Below are 23,199 nucleotides of genomic sequence, written 5' to 3' on the forward strand. Positions count from 1 at the left end.
CACTTAACAAGAGACATACACTAAACAAACAAGCTGAAAGTAAAATAACTATTTATTAAAACAAACGGAGCCTGCTGCAGCGGGTCATCAAGGGGTTAAAACCCCAAACCCTCCTTACAACAGGACTGGAATAACATGCGTGTGTGACCAAGTGAGGCAGACGCCGGCAGCAGTAAGGGTCCTCGCGGGCTCCCCGATGTGTGGTATATGTCCCTCTGACTTCGGAGCACTCTCCAAGATGGACGCCGAGTAAGGGAAATCCACACACTCCTGCATGCCTGCAAAACAGCCTCTCTCGTGATATCTCGATGACGCTGCTTCCTGCTTCACTTGACTGACACGTTCTCATAACCAGTGTTTCTCCAAGTCACAGACCCCTGGATTGGAGATCTTTCAGTGATTGGACCATTTGGATTCTCTCCGCCTCCATCTGTTTGGACTCTATTTGGGACTTTTTGGACTTTTTTGGGCGCTGGTCTGTATATGTTCTTTGTGTTTTCTCTGGTGTTGTTCTGCTAGTGTTCCTGGCTGCCCTGTATACATTGTGTATTGTTACATGTTTTATTTAGTTTTTATATTGGTTGTATTTTTATTTTTATGGTTTATAGCGCCTAAGCACTTTCTTTTGTGTTATTTATATCCCTGTAGACGTGTCCTTTTTTTAAAAAGATTTCTATCGTATCTGCCATCACAGTCTTCATGAGTAATGGATTCAACATATATTTATATTTTTTTTATAACTCAAATTTTATTGAAATTTACTACTATACAACATGACACAAGAAAAAACAGCGCACACTGCAAATAGTGAAGTAGGTTCAATAAAAGTGTTATATTAAAAAGGTATAATATCTGTGTACATCAGGTTAGAACAAACAGGCATATCATGTACTAGGACATGTTTTACCAGACACATAGCTTACAGCGTAGGATTATCTGCATACGTTTGATCCCCTACTGTGCAAGTGTGCCTCTAGGCAATCTATCCATTCCCCGAGGCTCAGCGGGTGTCCAAGTGCTATTGAGCGACGCCGTATCAGCTGATGGCAGTCACTGCTTGGCGGCCTGCTGTAAAATCACGCGAAGCAACTGGGCTGTAAGTGTGATTGCGGACATTACTCTCCCCACACTGTAAGATATCTATCCTATAAGTTGGTTACCGGATGGGAACTTTTCCAACATCAGACGCAAGTTCCTTGATGACAGCAGTTACCTATCTGCAGAGATAATACTCCGAGGTTCCAGCTGAACACCGTCTGAAGGTGTCGCCTGTGAGACTGATCCTGCTACCGTCGGCATGTGGTGTCTGGTAACACATGTCCTAGTACATGATATGCCTGTTTGTTCTAACCTGATGTACGCAGATATTATACCTTTTTAAATATAACACTTTTATTGAACCTACGCACTATTTGCGTTGTGCTCTGTTTTTTCGTGTGTCTTACTATCTGTAGGGGTGCTGAGCCACTCCAATACTAGCAGCTGCAGATGCCTTTTCATCTATAGAGGTTGTTATCTCATATTTATCACAGAGGTGTTTATTCAATGTGTGGTTTACTGTTTCACACAATTCAGTAGAGGTTTATTATAGTAGCGCACTTTATTATTCTTTCTGTGTACCATACAACATGACCTAACTTCGCATTAATTTGAAACACAAATGTTATACAAAAATAAATACATATATGAAAAAAAAAGAAAAAGTTGGATCCTAAATCAGGTGGGGGGGGGCCCGTCCCGTCCCGTCCATCCATCCTCCTCTTGTCCTTCTCCTCTCCTTTTGTCCTCTGTTATGATCTTCTCCTCATTCGAATTTCTAGGCGAAGTCTCCCGCGTGGCCCGCGCTTCTGTCCTATACCCCGCATCCTACACTAGTCTCCTCCCTCCCATTTTTAATTACCCTTACTGTAAAGAAACCTTTCTTTTTGTTGCTGGTGAAATCTCCTTTCCTTCAACCTTAAGTGATGACCCCGTGTAGTTTGTACTGCCCTTGGGATGAATTGTTCTTTTAAAAGGTCCTTGTATTGTTTCTGAATATATATTTGTATATAGTTACAGTATTATATCCCCTCTTACATGCCTCTTTCTTAATGTAAACAAATATAAATTAGATGGCCTCTCCAGGTCAGATTTTCCATCTTTTTAGTGATCAAAACTGTACTCCATATTCAAGGTGTGGTCGTATGCTTTATAGAGTGGCATCCTAATGGTTACTTAACTTCCATCCATTCCCTGTTTAATGCAAGATGAGATATTTTTTGACTTTGCAGCTATTGCAGGTGATTGGGCACTATTGCTAAGCCTGCTGTCTTCAAGCACTCCTAAATCCTTCTCCATCAAGGATTCACCAAACTTTTGTAAGTGGCCTGTTTTATTCTTGTTTCCCAAATGCATAACCTTACATTTATCTGTATTAAACCTCATCTGCCTTTTCCCTGCCCAAGTTTCCAGTCTATCCAAGTCCTTGAGATAAATTATCCTGCTCTGGTTTTACTACCTTACACAATTTAGTTTAATTAGCAAAGATGGAGACACTGCTCTGTCTGCCAACCTCACTATCATTAATAAATAAGTTAAAAGCAGTACCAATCCTTGAGGTACTCGACTCGCAACTTTAGCCCCACATGAAAAGGTTCCAGTTATGACAACTCTCTGTTATCTATCCTTCAAACGGTTTTTAATCCAGGTTCAATTATTTTTACTGAGTTCAATTCTCTTTACTTTGTACACTAACCTCTTGTGTGGAACCGTATGAAAAGCCTTTACAAAATCTACGTAGACCTTATCAGCTGCATTTCCCTGGTTCATATTCCTATTTACCGCCTCAAAGAAACTAATAAGGTTAGTTTGGCACTACAGTATGCTGACTATTACTAATTTTATTATCCCTTATGTATTCCTGAATATTATCCTGTACTATACATTCAAGTAGCTTCTCCACAATTGATGTTAGGCTTACAGGTCTGTAATTCCCCAGTTGGGATCTAGCTCCCCTTTTAAATATAAGCACCATTTTGGATTTTGCCATTCTTGTGGTACTGAGCCTATGGAAATTGAGTCCTTTAATATTAAATGTAATGTTTTTGGCTATTACTGAACTTAACTCCTTGAGAACTCTTGTATGTATGCCATCAGGGCCAGGTGCTTTATTTACTTTAATTTCATCAAGCCGCCTATGCATAAGTAAGCAATTGTTTGTTAAAATAGAGGTTATGGCTTCCTCATGTGGCCCTATTTTTGCAATTGATTCCTCCCTGGTAAATACATAGGCAAATAAACCATGTAATACTTTTTTACTTATCTCCAATAATTGACCTCATACTGAAAGGGTCTTATATTTTCTTCTCTTATCTTTTTATTGTTAAGGTACTTAAAGCACTTTTTAGGGTTGATTTTACTACTTTTTCATTTTATTTTTTTTAAATAATTTTATTGCCCTCTTGCAACTTTTGTTATATTCCTAGTAATTTGGATATGATGTCATGTCTCTTCTGACTATTTAAGACTCTAAAAGCCTGCCTCTTCCTTTCCATTTCCTTCCCTGCCTGTTTATTTAGCCACATTAGTTTAGGTCTTTCTTTTATAATTATTACCAAAGGATATACACTGATGTGTACTTTATCTAACAATGTTTTAAAGACTGCTCATTTGTCATCCACATTTTTCTCTGCAAAAACGTCATCCTACTGCTACTGTGCTTCCTGTTACCATCGTTTGTGTCCCTCTTCCCAGGGGGTTCCTTTAATGTGAGCACAGGAAGTGGAGCTTTCTGATTGGGAGACTGCACTATTTATTGGATTATCTTTCTGATATCCGTACTCTTCGACAAAGCGCTACGATGCATGAAACGTGTTAGAGGTTGCCCACTGTGTTTTTTTTCACTTGTTGCTATGTGATCGGTTGAGCAATAAATATTTTGTACAGCGATCCAGTTTGCAATCCTGTCATGCTGTGCACCGTGTCATCCCTCCCCCATGAGAGGACTTCCTGTAATTTTATTCCTTGCAGATTATTTCTCAATTTATTAAAATCTGCCTTTCTAAAATGTAAAGTATCTGTTGAACATACATAATGTGTTTTTTTTTTCATTTTCAAATGACACCATGTTATGATCACCGTTTTCCAAATGTTCCCGGACTTGAATATTTGTTGTTACTTCTACATTTTTTGATATTACCAATTCCAGTATTGCCCCTCTTCTGGTTGGTTCCTCAATAATCTGGGTTATGTAATTGTCTTTTACAATGTCCAAAAACCTGTTTTCTTTCGTTGTAATGCTAATCTCATTACCCCTGTCTATGTCAGGATAATTAACACCAGCCATTATACAAGCATGACCTAGTTTTGATGCCTCTCCATTTGCTAAATTATTTTTGCTTCTTCAATTTCACAGATATTCGGTGGTTTATAGCATATTCTTACAAACATTTCCTTTTATACTTTTACCTCCACTGCTAATTTCTATCCATAAGATCTCTACATTTTCATAATTCCCTTCATTATCAGAGGGAATAACCATCTAAATGAACTGCCCAGTTAGGAATTTCACCCCACCATGTTTCAGTAATGCCTATAATATCATATTGCTCCCTTGTAGCTATTAATTCAAGACCCCCCATTTTATCTGTCTGGCTTCTAGCCTTAGCAAGCATGCATTTAAGGTTTTTTTTTTCCAGTCTGTACTATCGTTATCATCTTATTTGCTTTTGCCTTTCTACTCCAGTTGGATTGAGTCTTTAGAAGTGTTATAGTTGTATCTGTATTTTAATATGGTTGTCTCCCTGCTTGCCAAACTCACACTTCTCCCCATTTTTACCTTCATGACCCCTAGACATTTACCCATTCTTATCTATTCTGTCTAGTTCATTATCGGTTTCTTGTCCCTTTCCCCTCATGCCTATTTTAAAATCTCCAACCATTTTAACATCCTGCCCCCCTAGCACAGTAGATCCCTCTTCAATGAGGTGCAGTTCACCCCTACCATAAAAATATCACATCCCTGAAAAGATCTACCAATGCTCTAAAAACCACAAACCCTCTTTCCTACACCCCTTTTTTTAGCCTTTCATTAACTTATCTAAGCTCCAACTGTCTCCCTGGGGTAGTGCATGGCACTGGTAGTATTTCTGAAAATACTACCTTGAAGATCCTTGTCTTAAGCTTGCGGCCTAGGTACATAAAATCCTTTTTTAGGACCCTCCATCCTTCTCTAACTTTGTCACTGGTGCCAACGTTTACAAAGACTGCCAGGTCAATCCCAGCACCTCCACACAATCTGTCTACCCGATCCACAATGTGCCAAGCCCGAGACTCTGGGAGACTACAAACTGTTCAGTTCATGCGGTCACGGCAACATATTACCCTATTGACCCTCCTAATAATGGAGTCCCCTACCACCACAATCATTTTTTTTTTTTTCTCTCTGAGTATTCTGAGTCCCCTCTGTGCTGGAGGAACTATTCCCCTAGTTGCTAGATACATCCTCTCCTCCCTGCTTCCCCTTCTATGTGTTACCCAGCTACTTACCTCTTCCTGGTCCTCACAGAGTTTCACCCTCTGCACCACTCATCCCAGCAAGGGCCTGCTCAGTAAGTACTAAACTCCTTTCAAGGTTGTCAATGTCCCTCCAATGCAAGTTGTCTCTTCAGATAAGCAATCTGAGACTCCAAAGAGAACACCTGCTCACACTTCCCACAGTGGTATACTCCATGGAACAGCTGCTCCATGTGCACATATATGTGGCAAGATTTACATTGAGTGGCATGCTCAATCCTGCTCAATGTTGCACTATGGAGAATAAAGTGCTAACAATTTACTGTACTTCAATATTCCTTTCTTCACACCTTCGTTGTTCTATCTCAACACAATACAAAATGGTCTTCAATCAAACTGCAATCTAGTCACACAGCTCAGAATTAAAGGAATGTAGTTATATAAATTGTTCCGGATTTCTTTCACAGATATATTCAGTGCAAGTGTTCCATCTCTTGATTGTATGAAGAAAAGTGTTCTTCATAGTTGTTTCAGCAGGTGTTGCTCATTCCTCGATTTACATTATTTTCCAATATACATTACTATTAATATTGATTTATAGGATACCAGTACAGCCTGTCACAGTAAGGGCAACAGAAAAATACAATGTTTTCTTCACTATTATTAATGTTTTAAATTAAAGTTTATTTTGTTGTCCATTTTGTGGAGAATTATTTTCTTTTTGCCTTCTATTCCCTTTTGATCTTGGCCAGACCTTTGCTATTTCTAAACTGTTTCAATGTATAGGTGCTAGATTGTCCAAAGTAAAATGGTTGCTTGCCAGAGGGCTGTAGTCACAAATAATCTTTAGTTCAGATGAACATAATACATAATTTAGAAACAAAACCTCAAACGATATTTACTTGAAATTTTACAGATGACAGCCCACTCATCTGTTCATCTCTTCAGCAGAATTTAAGGAGCTTATATACTTAGGTTTTCTTATTAATATCAAAGTTAAACTTACTTATGAATGACATTTTTTTTCCAGTCCTGGATGAAGTACAGTAGAACATTATTTGACAAGGTGGGAGTTAACGGCCTTTTTTATTTGTGGAATTTTCTGTGCAGCAAGAATTTTAGTTGAAAAGACTCCATTACAAATATATACCCATATAGCAGTAGTGTACCCTATAAATGAGCATATTATTTGAACAGTACTCAGAGTTTTTCTCTCTCCTGGTTTCAGCAACAGTAAATGAAATATCTGATAAGCCTGTGAAACATGAACAGCGAAAACTAATAATGGCATTGTTATTTATCTTTGATGATAAGTACTGCTGGAAGCACTGTCTAATTTTCTTTAAATTGTGCTGGAGATGCCACAGATTATCTCGATAACCATCTAAAATAAAACAATGAATGGTCAGTGGAATATAGGGAAATGGCTCAATTGTATTGTTCAGCGACTTGATCTAAAATGGGATTCTCAAGACTGAACGCTCAAAACAAAAAAATTGCAGGGAAGAGGGCTTTGTGAGAGGAGTCAATAATCTAGCCCATTTCTCATCACACTTGGCTCTATTCTTGATTGAGAGCACAGAGACTGAATGTTCAATGAAACAGAATGACCTTTCATATCTAGTGAAGGTCTGTTTAGAAGGAATTACAGTTCTACAGTATAGCTTTATTTTACCTACCGATAACACAGAATATAGTATAACAGCAAAAATGCATAGAGCATGAGGTTATATAAGCATTTTGAATACATTTGATTCTAAATAAAACAAATGGTAACGCTTATTTTAAGACTGCATAATTCTTATTGCCTTTTCATGTTTAATTTTTTAATGGGTAAGGCCAGTTTTTTTTTTCATTGTGGAGGCAATGCATATAAAGCATGAACAAAGCAAGACTAGTCTGTAGCGTATGATTTTGTTTGCTCTTCTCAGGGTTAGCACAAACATGCATTAATGACTACAGTATATACAGTAATATCTCATTTAACTACAGATGTAGCAAGACGTTCTGTTTTTGGTACCATGACAAGGTGCAAGATTATAGCCGTGTGAATACTTTGTTCTCAGCGTATGTGCACGGGTCGGCTATGGTCAGTCAGCAGAATTATTTGTGGGGTTATTTATGTAATTGCAGTGCAGTATGTGTCCGGTAGATGGTACACCTAATATCTTTTCCTATGCCCGTAAAATGACATGCCCACTCGTGGTCATCCAGCAACCAAAAAGAGCTCAGTTAAATAAATAAATAAAACTTTTATTCATTATACATTAGAATAAATTCCAACGCTTTTTTTTTTGTTCTTGGAAAAAAATAGCATGCAATGCTTCCAAGATTGTGGTACTTGTACTAGTGACATAGGGAGAATTTATGAAGGCCTGAAGAAGTACAGAGGCCTGAACCTCAGGAAGCAGGGGTTCCCGGGGGTTGAAATTAATGTGGTTCAGCTCTGGAGACCCCTGATTCAATCCTCGGCCAGGGTTAGCAGCACATGCATTATATTTTATTTAATTGTGTATTTTTTTTAGGCTGTCCATTGATTAGCAATGTGTTTATCTATGCCCCTTTGAGGGTATAGATAACCACATTGACAATCAATGCATTTTTTGGCTAATTTTTGTTTTTAATTGTACAGTATTTAATTTTTTGGATGTGGGTTTTCTTTTTTACGTTTCCCATTCATTGCCATTGTGGTAATCCTTGCCTCAGTTGTGGGCATAGCATACCACAGTGACAGTCAATGGCTACTGTGTAATGTATTGTACAACATTGCAATGTCAATTTTATTTTATTGTGTATTTATTTTTAAAACAAATGGGCAAATGCGCTTTTAGCCCCATTTGGCTACAAGGGGGTTTGCCCCTTTGTATGTGTGGTGGTGGGGGATAGGACTAGTTTCCCTGAGTAGGCTGGTTATGCTTCGTGGGTGGCGAGAGCGGTCATTTAACCCCTTAATTACCATCGTAGTTAATAACCACAAAGGGGATTTAAGGGGTTACAGGCCAGTAGCTAGTTTGATTAATTTTAGTGTTGGTGCCACAGAGGAAGGATGGTAAGGGCCAGAATGATGAGGATGGCCTTCATCCTGGCAGGGGTTAATACAACTTTTATTTACTATATGCTGGCTGGATAATGTTTTCTTGTAAACGGGCAAATGCACTATTATCAGATCTGGATAATAGGGATTTTGCCCATTACTGTATGTGTTTGGAGGGGGGGGGGGGGTAGAGGGGGTGAGTGCTGATTGATTGCCAATGTGGTTATCTGTTCCCCTGTTTAGGACAGTGTTTACATTTACGGACACATTTTGCTACAACAGATTTTGTGTGTTAACGTGCCTAGTTTTTTCTATAATAAAAAAGGGATCTAGGACTCAATCAAATATTAATTTTACATCTTTTATTTGCATAACTGTCTCGGGTAGTTGAAGCCTGTCCATTTGAGGGACCTTTTGCGGAAGTGAAAAATGGGACCGTTTGCAAGTGGAGTATTAACCCTTGTTCTGTGTGCAGGTCACATGTTCATAGGTGTGGCATACATGACAATACTTTACTCTAATCTTCCATCAAATACAAAATTATGGGTGTTTCACTAAAATAATGCTTGTAAAAAAAACTTTAAGGCACTGTATCTTTAAGCCGTCACATTCAGATACAGGGCCTCATGCAGAGAGCATCGAATTTTCAAATTGGCGAATTTCATAAAAAGTAGCTTTTTTGGAGAGTTTTAGTCTCCATATGCAGAAAAGTTCGAATTCTGCTATATTTAACATGGATGCGTGTGGCGAGTTTAAATGGGTAAGATGCGCGCTTCAGAAATGTGTAAAGAAAAAATCGCGCATTTTTTGTCCCCTTTGCTATAGGCGGCGAGCGCCATCTTATTGCCAACTTTTCCTGGCGCGGCAAAAATGAGAAAATCGCGCCATTTTCCTGGCGCGAACAGCCGCTACATGCTGTTCGTACCTCTCTGCATTCGGAGAGTTTTAAAAATGGCGAGATGGAGGTTCTCGCCAGCCGCGAGGCGAGTTTTAGAAATAGAAAAAAAAAATTGGCGCGTTTTTCGTAACTCGCCATTTTCTGCAGTTTTCTGCGCGAAATTGTACAAAAAATGGCGAGTTTTGAAATAACGATGCTCTCTGCATGAGGCCCACAGTTAGAGTACTACTGTTCAGAACACTGAAACTAGAATGTACCTGACTTTTTTATATTACTATGGATCCTAGTCCAGAGATTGCTCCCACACACATGACGCTTGTGTGGATGATTTGGCCGAGGTTTCAGGGATGCCATAGTGGAAAATCTTTCCAGGGGCGACAGATGTCTCATCAGAAAATATAACATCCTCAACACGAGACAAGCATTTTGCTTTTGCAACGCTTGCGCTCACCGCGAACAAGGCTGGACCACGGTACTGAGGTGGGAAAGTATGAAACTGCGCACCCACAGCAGCGGAGGCACGCCTAGAAGGTGGATAGTCAAGATCGCCGTGTATGGATTAAAGAGAGTGGGTTAGTCGTAGTACTTATTGTAACAAAGTGAAAAATAAGTGCAAAAAATTTAGTTTGTGATTCTTACTTAATAATAAAAAAAATGTATAATTATGATGAAGCCGATTCCTCTGGCGAAACGCGTAGAGTGGGAGTTCCAGAGTACCTTGGAGCTTTGGGGAGAGAAGTCGCCAGCTGCCCAGATACTGCCAGACCCTATCCGGAAGTGACGTCAAACGCTACACTGGAACGTGCCAGAGCTGCGGCAACTGATCACCACACACTGTTCACACTTGGTCAGACCCAGGACTAACAGACATCGGCGGGGGCAGGACGGTGAACCAGTGTGTCTCTCTCTCTCTCTTTCTCTTTCTCTTTCTCTTTCTCTTTCTCTTTCTCGTTGGAGCCAGGAGAATTGTCGAGTGTCCGTTAGCCATGGTCAGGGATGGAGAATAGTGGAAGGTCAGAGGCAAGCCGGGGTCAGTAACCCAGAGAATGGTCCAAAGTCTAGCTGGGTCGGTACAAAGGGAGACAAGCAGCAACAAGGTACAGACAGGAACAGAAACAAGGCAGGCACAGGGAAGTGGGAACACAAGGTCACCTATGACTATGCTCAGCCAAAGAATGAGTGGAACGGCTGAGCATATATAGTGAGGGAAGACCAATGGAAGTGAGGGGAGGAGCACAGGTGTGAGTACAACGGAGACAGGGATAGGCTGTAGACGGTGCAGGAGACAGGTGAGGGTGATTAGAGTTGCTGGGGAGCAGTGCACGCGCGTCACGTGTGCGTGCCGTGGGGGACGACCGCGCATCGTAAACGGAGGGGCAGAGCCAAGCTCCTTGAAAGCCTTGCATGGGCGCGCGTGCTCTGTAAGGTGCACGGTAGACTCACAGCACAGGGCAGAGAGGTGAAGCACGCCGCAGAGGACGCGCTCTCAGGTTCCTTGGAGCTGAACGCTGTATAGCAGGAGGTAAGGAGGGAGGGCGCCGCAGGGGACACATTCCCCCAATTCCTAACAGCTTACAAAACAGACAAAAGGATGCGGATGAACAAAACTCGTGTACACCTGTGGATGGACCAAATGTTGAAGAACATCCATGAGCCTCCATGCAATGCAAGATGTTAGGAAGCACACCCAATATCCCAGACTGCGAGGATAAAATTGAGGCTTTAAGCCAATGTGGTAAAGGGACTGTCTGCAGGAAAGTGGTATCCCAGAGCAGTTACCTGTACCTGATTTCCAAAGCATACCTGTGGCACCACGGTTGCAAAAATGCATCAGTATCCCTGTCCTCCATGTTCGTGGTGATCCAGTAGATGTCTTACCGCTTTCAGTACTACCAGGGGAAACTTTGCATAGATATGTTACATATGACAAGTGACAGCTTAGTCGATTTTGCCCAGCTTATATTTCACCACCATGTGAGTTTTAATTGCTAAGGCAAGTGGTACAAACATGTGAACTTTGACTCCAGGTGTAGGACGGGTATTCCTAACATAACTATTGCATTCCCCACAGTGTAATTCATGCATCTATTTCTTTGTTATTTATTATTATTATTATTATTATTATTATTAATAATAATAAAGATCTAACAATTATTTTACAGGTGAAACACAGGCGACAGTCAGAAGATATCGTTGAATAAGATTGTATTCTTGTAAGAAGGTTGAAGATGACTTCACAAAGTCTTTGTTAAACTGTAATTTTCACTAATCAAAAAAAAGTAATATTTAAAAAAAACAAAAACAACAAAAAAAAACTTCGTATTAAAAGGTATTTTTTTATGGGAAAAAGTTGTGGGTTACATTAATATAAATTGGTTATCATATGAAATGAATGGGAATAAGGGGTGGGTTACTTTGCCTATACTGTAGATTAGAGAGACTGCAGATGACTGTGGCCACTGTTAAATTGAATTTTTGCTGCTGTGGCGCAGTAGTGGTCGTAAGGCCACAGCATGCAAATAAATGCTGGGGATTTACACTTAATTTTGTGCAGCAACGAAAACTGTATATAATTATTAATATATAGAGGAATTCTACAATTGATGAAATATGTACCGTAAATAAGTGTTCCATATATTTTGTAAGCTTCTCAACAATTATGATTATATATTCAATATTATGTTGTCTAGGAATGTGGCCATTACTTTATTAAGGTCCCTACCTCGTCACCACAAATCACCTAACCCCATATTTTTTTTCTTCTTTGTTTAATAATCCATTTACCCAAAGTTATAGTGAGTAAAACCGTGACAAAAAACCTCCACCGCATTGCATAATTGTATGTTAAACCTCAAACAGACCGTTAAAAGATATAGGGTACTGGAATAACAATAGCAAGACTCTCTGCTTTCTGGAGCATATACACCACTCAGTGTTCCTTGTGTTGGAGGAAGAAGTAGAGATAAGATGAGTAATTTATTTTATATTGACTTGGTGGAAAAGCTGGTTAAATAAGAGTGTTGTCTTGGATAATAAGACAGATGAGAGTATCCACTGGTTCGTTATCCATCTACTTTTCAAGGCTTATTACCTTTCCTAAGACCAATGCTTTTCGCTTTCCAACTCCCCTTCGTGTCTCTCCCAGCGCTTCTGAAACCTTTTATTTTTATTGTTTCAAGCCCACTGATATGGCAATTTTGAAAAACATGTTTTAGTTATGCAGATAACTTAGACTTCATTGTTACCCAGAAAACACAAAATATCCCTATATAATGCTGAACATCAGAGTTTAATGTAGTTTTGGTGCAACATATCCCATTATATCTCTCCAAAACTGAACAATGAAGACTGCTAAATCTGTATTCCTTCTTAACATCAGTTTCAACCTTTTTTGTTTTCCAGTTGACTCCCTCTGTAATGAAGAAATAGAATTACTGGAACTTCCTTTCTTCCAAGCAGATATTTCAAAAGTGTTTGAAAGTAAGTGTAATTTGCCAATCTTTAATGCCTATTTCTTGCAATACTGTAAATTAATTTTGTCTATCGTGCTTATAATCATGATATTAACAATCAGAGTAATAAGTAAGAACAGTGACAGAAAAGAAGGTAGTAGGGACTCCAGTGTGATCAAACACCAATTATGTGTGCAACTTTCAATCCTACAGCTGAACTTGCTTATTTTTTTTTTTAGTGTATTTAATTCTATTGTTATAAGACCTGTAAATTGCTGTTTCATAAGAATGTCTGTGTTGAACAAACAATTCTGAAGGAATCACTAAAAAAAAAAAAAACAAGCAGTACAAAAAAAATATTAGATGAGACAGCAATTACTGAGAAAACTACAAGAAATGAAGCAATCTGAAGATGCAAGAACAAGAAAGGAATATGCAGAGCTGTGAAAGAGGATTGGCAAATGTACAACTGAAGATGTAAGTAGATTGAACTGTGACATTGTCATGTCCCAACTGCTACAAAAAAATATTTTCTGGCGCCTCTAGGAAAAAAGTCCAGATATCAAGGTATTGAAAATAAGGATCAAACCATACACATAAGTCAAGCCTGGTAGGTCGGGATGTGCTTCAGATGACCATGGAGAAGTTCTCAAGACATGTGGAGATAAGCACATAGAAAAATCATAGTCTATACTGCTAATAAAATTCCCCACTGGATGAGCATCAGCATTGCGTATTTTACAGCTGCAGCGGCCATTATTAGAATAAATCACGCGTTGTATAAATCAGAATACCCATGTCATGGCGCGTGATGTTTTCCAACCGTACCGCCTTAGACGCGTGTTGACTCGGGTTTCTATCGGGTGCAGAAAATTGCATTTTAGCGCGGGCTGCAATACCGTCGAAACTAAAGTGGGCGATCGTGAGTTGTTGTCTTAAAAATCTAATAGCAATTCAACCTGTCTTTTATTGCCGTACAGTTCAGCAAGTGTGTGTAATTGTAATTTGAAGATTAACATTACGAGTTTATACTGTATAGTGTACATGGGAAATAAGTCCTTTCTGAGGCTCCTTAGCCATACACAGATTAAAAATATGATGACACATATACAGGATAATAAAGGGAAAAGAAGTAATACAAAAATACATTGTCGCTTCTTCCGAATGTAAAATATGTTTTCCGCTCGTGTGTACAGTATGTCTAAATGGAACCTTGTTGAAACGCATATGCGTCTCATCACATTTCTATATGTGTTATTTATTATTTATGAATCAATACTTTTGCTAGTCTTGCTCTTCATTTCATACTGTTTTTATTTTATGTGCATGCGTGTACTGTACATACTGTATGTCTCATTGGAACCTTGTTGAAACGCATATGGGTGTCATGACTTAGGCACATGCGTGTATGACTTGTCATTCAATGTGAATTTAAAGTCTGAAAAAAAAAACCTTTTTTTGTTTTTGTTTCTCGACATGGGCTTGCATAACAATTTTTCTATTCTTAGAATCAATCACTAGCATTTTAATTCTACACTAGTCATGTATACTGCACTTTATGAGGTGGATGGCATACTTTGATTTTTATTTGGGGGTGTGGGGTTCAAAATATGACCTGTTGAAAATATTTATTTGAACTAATAATCCAGCATACAGCCCTCTGTCCTCCCCACCCCCACAAAAGGCTAAAGTATTTCTATTGCTTATAGACACCCCCCCCAAAACCATTCATTTGTAATTGGGTATTGCTCTTGTTGGCTGTGGCATATTTCCATCTGTGTCTGTGTGCTCTGATGTCAGCCTTCTTCACTATGTCTGTGACAAAACAATCAAGGATAACAGAAGCTTTAATAAAAAATAAACAGGGACATCATTGGGAAGAAGCAAATCATGGCACTCAAACACAACAATGGATTCACAATAAAAGATTGTGCTCTGATGAATCTTGAGGACTTCTACATGAAATTATGAGAACACAGACCACAGAGAGCATAATCTAGCAGAGAGAGAGAGAGAGAGCGAACAAACCATCAATTATGTACCTTGCACCCTTCCAGATGAAGTGGCAAATGCAATACAATCCATGAAGAATGGGAATGCCCCCGGAGAAATGGAATAACAGCTGTAATCTTGAAACAAGATGGGGACAAATTACAGAAAATCCTTGAAAAACTGTGTATGTTCTGCATGAACAGGAAAATTGAACAATGGAATAATTCCATCATTCTTCTCATCCACACATATGGTGAAAAAGACCTCAAGAACCACAGACCAATCGGTCCACTTCCAATCAATTACAAGATTTTTATATAGATAACCTCTAATCCACTACAACGGACCCTGGACTTCACCCAGTTTAGAAAACAAGTGGAATTTCGTAGTGAAAGCAAAACAATGGAAAACATCCAGGTCGTACAAGAAGTGATTTCCCAAATAATGAATATGATCTGCCCCCTAGTTTGGGATTTGTAGACAACGAAAAAGTATTTAATTCTGTCTATACCTCCAAGTGGTTTTAAATGCATTAAGAAAGCCTTGTTGAACAAGCGTACATTGATATTCTAATCTTTCTCTATCTCCCTCAAATTATGAAGCACAAATTCTGTGAATTCTTATGTACAACTTAAATATAAAAAGAAAATAGAAAATGAATACTATATCTTCATGATGCGCTACTCTACCCTCACACAGTAAAAAAAAGAAAAAGAAAGTGGTATCTCATATTATTATTTCAGAAGACCTCGGCAAATAAGAGGGCAAGTGGAGGAAGGGAAAGCAAGAAGGGAAACCCCAGTGGTGTCACACACAAGGGCGAAGTCAGTAATACGAGGCTTCAGCGTTGCAGCACACTGATCCACACTGGGGAGAATGGAGACTGGTGGACTATGAAATCTTATACATCATGAAGCCATTCTTCTAAAGGAACCCAAATAGAAAATTGGCATGGAATGAACACAATAGAATCAAGAATGTAATTGTGTATATCCTTGCTTGTTTAAAGACTGCACCATATTTAACTGTTTTAATACAAAAAGTGGTCACTGGGGACTCCAGTATGTTGTGCGAGTGAAAGGTCTCCAGCTTCACTAAGGCTCCCTGGATCGCCTTGCAATAAAGAGTCAGAAATAAAAACAAAGCCGTACTTAAACCTGTCAGAAGAGTAGAAGACCATACTTGATTAAGGAGAAATTTGTTGGACCATTTATGACCACACTGCATAAACATCAAAGGGGAGAGAGGGAAGAGCAGAAGAGTGGGGAGCCTCTAATGGCAGAGAACACCACTAAGAGCTCTGAAAGAGTGTGTTTCGCAGCCTCAGGAAATGAAGACCTAGTAAGGGCAGTGAAACTAAGCATGGGACTTTCATTCGTAGTACAAACTATGCACATTAAACCAATAATCAAACAAGTGAAAGTGCATATTACACAATTAAGTACAAGACTTTCCCAACATGGAATTGATTAAACTACTGAATATATTTCACAATTAAAAAGGCAAATGAGAGATGTAAAAGGTAATAGAGTAAACTTGATGTAGAAAACTGAAGCTACTGTAGTTGGAGTCCTGGAAGAAATCAAGGGAGAAAAACTATTTAAGTTTATTTCTAAAGAACTTGCACTGATCCTTGGTCTAAGAAAGGATTCCCATGAAATAAAATAAATAGAAAATTATTACAGAGAATGGCAAGGAAAAGCTTTGATTTGAGAGGCACAGGAAATAAAAAAAATACAAAAAATACAAAGATTAAGCATATTAATTAGTGCATGTACTGTAGAAATCCATCTGTTTTTGTTTTAATGGACTACCTACTGTATATGGTAGCAAACGTTTGGTTGCTAACCTTATTACCTGTTAAGTTTGGAGATACTGTGGCTCAATATAGCCTGTCAATATAAAATTCTAAGTGTATATTTACCAGACATGGTAATTTCCATCCTTTCTTTCACCTTTTTGGATAGTCCATAAATAGTTAGTGGTTATGACTGGTAAACATGAATCCCGATGACTACTAGTGCAATTTCAAACTAAGAACTTTGCAGGACCATGGACAAGATATATAGGCCCATTTTTACTCAGCAGTTCTGTGTCCTATTGGAAATCCCCTAACATCCCATGCGAAAAAATGTGCTAGATGGTGTCTTCTGGCATAGACCCACTTGATGAATATGTGCCATAATGTACAGGTGCGCCGACGAGTATTCTAGAACTTGCCTTGGAAAATCTGGGGCAATCAACAACAAGACCCAGGTACATGCTGCAACATTTCAGTGACATATCTGCAGAAAGACTAATGGCCCATCGGATGAACACAGCAGGTTCAAACTTAATGGGACTGCCGGGGACCCCTGCTGTGTTCATCCGATGGGCTATTAGTCTGTCTGCAGAAATGTCACTCACATGTTGCAGCATATACCCAGCATGTACCTGGGTCTTGTTGGTGATAGCCCCAGATTTTCCAAGGCAAGTTTTAGAATACTCGTCGGAACACCTGTAGATGTATTATGAAAAACTTCAATACCATAATATTGGCCATAGAGGCATAATATTCTAACTTGCATAGAATCTGCGGTTTCCTGGGTTAATAAATCTATAGAAATGATTAAATATACTGCATCGTAGGTGAGGTTGTGAGTTCTTTATGAACAGAAGAAATATAATTACACATTTCATACAGAGAATAAACCTACAAATAACTTGACTTGCTATTTTTTTTTCACTTAAATTTGGCTGGTATGAAAAAGTTATGTGACTTGAAATGGGATATTGGGCAGAAAATGTTTCTACTTTTAAACAGTTGAATACAAAATATTAGTATAGCAGGCACGTATTATTTGCCTCTACGGCTTCTTCAAAATTGCTACTTTAGAAAGCATGAAATACACTGGAAATTGGACAACATTTCACTGCATTGCTGATTAGTTTATCTAGACCTTTAACCAATATATATTGTTAAAGCAAACATTGCTACCAATTTTAAATTTTTGTCTCTGTTTACTGAAAAAAAAAATACTGCTTGAAAATTGTTTCCCAGCATTGTTAGGAGGCTAGATACAGTAACAGCAATGCAGAATCCAGTAAAAAGAGAAAAAGTGCCCTCTTGGGAACCTGATGAAAGGGGCTGTGCTTCCACATTTCTGGTTTTCTGCCAAATTTAAATATATACTTCTAAATACAGACTTTTGAAGTAATAATTGTATGTACAGCAGAGCATTTCTCTTTTTACAGGATACTGAATGAAGCGGCTAAGGAACAGCTTCCAGCTTGGGTTCCAGCACTACTATTACTACTGTACGACAAAGAAACATCTACTAAAATCTACCCATGCCGTCGCTGAACCACGACTTTCTACGCCAAATCTCTAAGGCAGGGACTCCCTCATCTGTCGGGGGTTACTCAATAAATGTTTTATTCAATTTGAACTTGTCCCTTTTCGTTTTGTGTCTCAGCATTCAAAAGCAGCATACATCATGTCCTTGTTAACTGATGATGCCTTGGCGTGGACATCTATCTGGGAGCAAAGATCGGATCTCACCAACGACATATCTCTCTTCACACGGGAGTTCCGAAGGGTCTTCGACACCCCAGGGCGTATGGTAAAAGCTTCCTCTTCCCTCCTGCATATTTCCCAAGGCAGTCAAACTATGGCTCGCTACGCAGTTAAATTCCGGACCTTCGCCGCAGAAACCAGATGGAACGACGAAGTAGCAGTATTTTGGCAAGGTCTTACGGAGAACCTCAAGGATGAACTTGCCGCGCTGGAATGCCCAGCATGTTTAAAGGATCTCATCACCTTATGTATCCACATGGACCTGCACCTAAAGGAGAGAAGGGCCGAGAGGGTTCAGCGCAAAGCAAGTACAAAATCTCTTCATAATTCTTCAGCGGCTCCCACTAACGACTATTCCATGGATCCAGAGACAGCAACGCAGCTCGGGGGTAATAGCCTATCGACCATCGAGAAGCACCTCTGGTCTCTTTATCTATTGTGGTGTCGCCGGACATCAGGCCCTCCTTTGTCCCAGTAAGTAGGGAAAAGCCAAAATCCCAGTGATTGAAGGGAGAATCACGGTGGGAACATTACACACTTCTCCCTCTAGTCTACCTAAAAGGTTGCTGCTATCAAGTTGACCGGGAAATCCTTCGCGGTCAAGACACGGGCCTTTCTGGACTCTGGGTCAGGTGGTAACTTAATCTGTCAGAGTTTCGCAGAGAAACATGAAATTCCATTGGTACGGAGAAAATCTCTGATAGGTTTGGAGGCAATCTCAGACTGTTACATTCATCATTCATTTCCTTATAGTCGACTCTACTACAGTTGGAGACAGGTATGGATCATACAGAGAAGATTTGACTGGACGTAATCCACTGCCCCAATATTGCCGTTATTCTGGGTTTACCGGGGCTTCAACTTCATAACCCTTTCGTTGATTGGGCGGAGTCTTGACTCATCCATTGAAGTTCACAATGTCTAAAGAAATGTTCCGTTCCTTCCCAAATGCTGACTGGTGTTTCAGTACCGTCTGAGGTGAACCCTGGCCTACTCACCATCTACTCCACGTTTTGGCATGTATTCGACAAAGTTCAGTCAAAGGAGTTACCACCACATCGGTTGTTTGACTGTCCCATTGATCTTTTGCCCAGCTCGGTTCCTCCCAGAGAAGATTCTTATCCACTGTCTGGAGAATCGCTCCATGAAGGAGTATATTCAGGAAAACCGTCAGAGGGGATTCATTCGTAAGTCGTCTTCTCCTGCTTGCGTTGGGTTTTCTTCGTTAAAAAGAAGGGTGGTACGCTACGGCCGTGCATTGACGACTGAGGACTCAACAAAATCACGGTTAAAAAACGCTATCCTTTACCACTCATTTCTGAACTGTTTGACAGGTTGCAAGGAGCTTCAATTTTGACCAAATTGGATTTACGAGGGGCTTATAATTTGGTGAGAATTCATCAAAGTGATGAGTGGAAGACCGCTTTCAATATGTGTGATGGACACTATGTATATCTTGTTATGCCTTTCGGACTCTGTAACGCTCCGGCAGTATTCCAGAACTTTGTGAATGAGATATTTAGGCCTCTCCTTGACAAATATATTATCGTATACCTGGATGATATCCTGATCTTCTCTAAATAAGCAGAAGAACATCCAAGCCATGTAAAGCAGGTTCTAAAACGCTGGTGGGAGAATTATCTGTTTGCTAAATTAGAGAAATATAAATTTCATCAATCCAGTACCTCTTTTCTGGGATATACAGATGCAGCCACAAGTATTAGAACACTTGTACCTGGGAGATTCTGGGGCAGTCTCACAGTAAATGCCTCAACATTGCTGCAACATTGCCTCAACATTTCTGTGAGATTCTTAATGGCCCATCGGATTAACACAGTGGGGGGTCCCTGGAGTCCCATTCAAACTGAATGGGAATCCAGGGACCAGTGCTGTGTTAATCCGATGGGCCATTAAGAATCTCACAGAAATGTCGAGGCAATGTTGCAGCAATGTTGAGGCATTTACTGTGAGACTGCCCCAGAATTTAAAAGGCAAGAATTCGAATACTCGTGGCTGCATCTTTATAATCTCGGAGACTGGATTAGCCATGGATCCAGCCAAAGTGAAAGCCGTTCTGGAGTGGTAATATCCCCTCATCCTGAAAGCTGTTCAACGGTTTCTAGGATTTGCAAATTTTTACCGCCTATTTATCCAGAAAATGTAATCTGTCTTGATAGTGGTTGACAGGTTCTCCGTGCAAGCTCATTTCATTCCTCTGAATTGATTACCTAATGCTGCTAAACGTTCTGAAATTTTAATTTGGGAGATATTCCGAATCCATGGAGCTCCTCAAGTAATTGTCAGATGGCGGCTCTCAATTAATCTCCAAATTCTGGAGGGCCTTTTGCCAACAACTTGGAGTGGCCTTACACTTTTCATTCGCGCATCACCCCCAGTCTAATGGGCAAACTGAGTGAACTAATCAGTCCTTGGAACAATATATCCATTGTTTCGTTTCGGACACTCAAGACGATTGGGCAAACCTCTGACCTTGGGCAGAATTCTCCCATAATAACCTACGGAGTAACTCATCGCAAGACTCTCCATTCTTCGCTAATTACGGATTTCATCCCTCAGCTCTTCCCTCTTCAGTGTAAGGATCCGGGAGTCATGCCGTTCCCGGCGCGCTCCCGCCTTATCTTCATCTACGATCAGGGCTCCCGCTCCCTGCAACGTTCCGCCCGCGTCCACCGCCGGTGGCACTACGCGCAGGCGTGCATCTGGCACACTGCCTAATGCCGTAGGGAATGTCCCACCTCCGAGGTTGCGCTGGAGTGGACGGCGTCGGCACACAAGTGCATGTGACGCTTGCACAGAGCACACAAGCTCAGCGTCAACTACCCCATCAGCAGTTTAACTAAACACCTGTCTCCTGCATCACTACCCAATCTCTGCTTGCACAGAGGATGCACCTCCAGTCCGCCTCTCCTCCCATTGGTGCCTCTCCCTCATGTATGCTCAGCTGTGCCACTGGCACATTGGCTGAGTATAATCATAGTTGCGTTGTGTTTACCTCTTCTCTGCCTCCACAGTCTTGCCTTGTCTTGCTGTCCCGGCTTTGCTTTTGGACTCCGCTCTTCTGTACTTCTGACCCCGGCTATCTATGACAATCCACATCTCTCCAACCCTTACCTCAGCACTTGGATAACCTGTCCTGGTGGAGGGACAACAGGAGTTCGAGTTTCAGATGATCTTTCACTCCAGGCAATCCACAGGCACTATCCAGTACCTGGTCCATTGGAAGGGTTTTGGCCTTGAGGAACGTTCCTGGATCCCCAGGGATCGACTTCACGTCTCTTCCCTGATTCGGGAATTCCACCGGAGACACCACTTGAAACAATCCCTGGAGCACCCAGAGGTTGCTCCTAAAGGAGGGAGGTAGGGGGGAACTGTGAGGATTGCGTGCAAGCTCTGCTCCAGAATTTGATTCTGACTTGCTGCAAGCTTTCCTCGTCGGCTCCTGCAGTGTGCATTCTGAACACCAACGAATCAACATTCTCTGGTTTCACTTTCAGCCTCTGCTGACCAGCAGTTCACCTATTGGCTGTTTCAACCTTTATATGCTCAGTCTTTTCCTCTGCAATTTGGCTGAGCATAATACTTTATTTCTTGTGACATTGTGCTGGTAGAAAGCACTCTGTTATTTCTAGTCCTGCCTTGCTTTGCCCTGTCTGTTCTGCTTTGCAGTTTCATCTGAACCTGGACCACGAACTCATCGACTATTCTACCATCTACTGTCCTCAACCTTGGCTACGTGACCTGTACTATCCTCCTATTTCCAACCCCGGGCCACGGCGTGTATACCTGCTACTTGACTTCTCCTACCCTGACCCGGCTACATGACTATGAAACTGCAAACCTGACGTGGCTGTTTGGCTCCGGGTTGGTGTTTACCAATCCCCACCTCAGCCTCACTGTTTCTTCTTGTTTGAGGTGAACACTTGTTACAACTATACTTTATGACCAGAGCAATACAGAGCATATATATTTGTTGTTCTATCCTGTGTCAGTGGCTCCCAACTCCTGTCCTCAAGAACCCCCGACAGGTGGTTCCATCAACATTTCTGAGCCAACTGTGATGAAGCAGAGACATTCTTAATACCTAACCAGTTGGGGGTTCTTGAGGACAGGAGTTGAGAACCACTGCTTTACATGTTGCTGCAAGAAAAATAGATACTTTCTTGGCCAAAAGAGTCTAGAACCTGAAGCTGCAAGAAGAGACCGCATGCCAGAAAATAGAGAGAGATGCTTCAGCTCTAGGATACAGGTGCACTCCTGTAGTGAAAGAAAGCATTGAGTTAAGACAAAAGTGTAGACAATAATATTAATCCTCACCTGTTCAAATTATATATGGTAACCTGGTGGCACATATACTGTAAGAGATCAAAGGTTTAGGAGAGTAGAAAACAAGTTGGTTTCTATGAACCAGTTAGGGAATGACTAAAGTACCTTTAAATAGCTGTCCTTTTTTTTAATTTTAATATAAAACTTTTGGCTATCGTGCGGCTCTTGATTAACTTTATGCTGTCCGTTGGCTCTCTTCAATTCTCTCTCTTTTCCCCCCTCTTGCTTAGTTACCTTTGATGGCAATAAGCAGCATTTGGACATTACTAGTGTGTGTTTAAAATTCCTGTATAAGGGTCCTTGATTGTGGTTCTGGTAAAATCTAGTAGTGCATCCTGCCGACTGAAGAACTGTTTGAGCAATCTCTTTTAATTGTCATGACTGGCAGAATCCTCAATTGCCCTTCACCTTTTGGCTATACAGTACCACC

The 23,199-nt window shown here is 40.4% G+C and overlaps 1 protein-coding gene across 1 annotated transcript in view; it reads left to right on the forward strand.

Annotated features, from left to right (window-relative positions):
• LOC142488146 (uncharacterized) overlaps positions 1-23,199 on the forward strand; it is a 58,462-nt gene that overhangs the window by 25,555 nt on the left and 9,708 nt on the right. The window contains exon 2 of the mRNA XM_075588519.1: positions 12,828-12,905. Coding sequence (XP_075444634.1) covers positions 12,828-12,905 — 78 coding nt within the window. The remainder of the gene's footprint in view (positions 1-12,827; positions 12,906-23,199) is intronic.

Source organism: Ascaphus truei, chromosome 2 (assembly GCF_040206685.1).
Source record: "Ascaphus truei isolate aAscTru1 chromosome 2, aAscTru1.hap1, whole genome shotgun sequence".
NCBI classification, from domain to species: domain Eukaryota; kingdom Metazoa; phylum Chordata; class Amphibia; order Anura; family Ascaphidae; genus Ascaphus; species Ascaphus truei.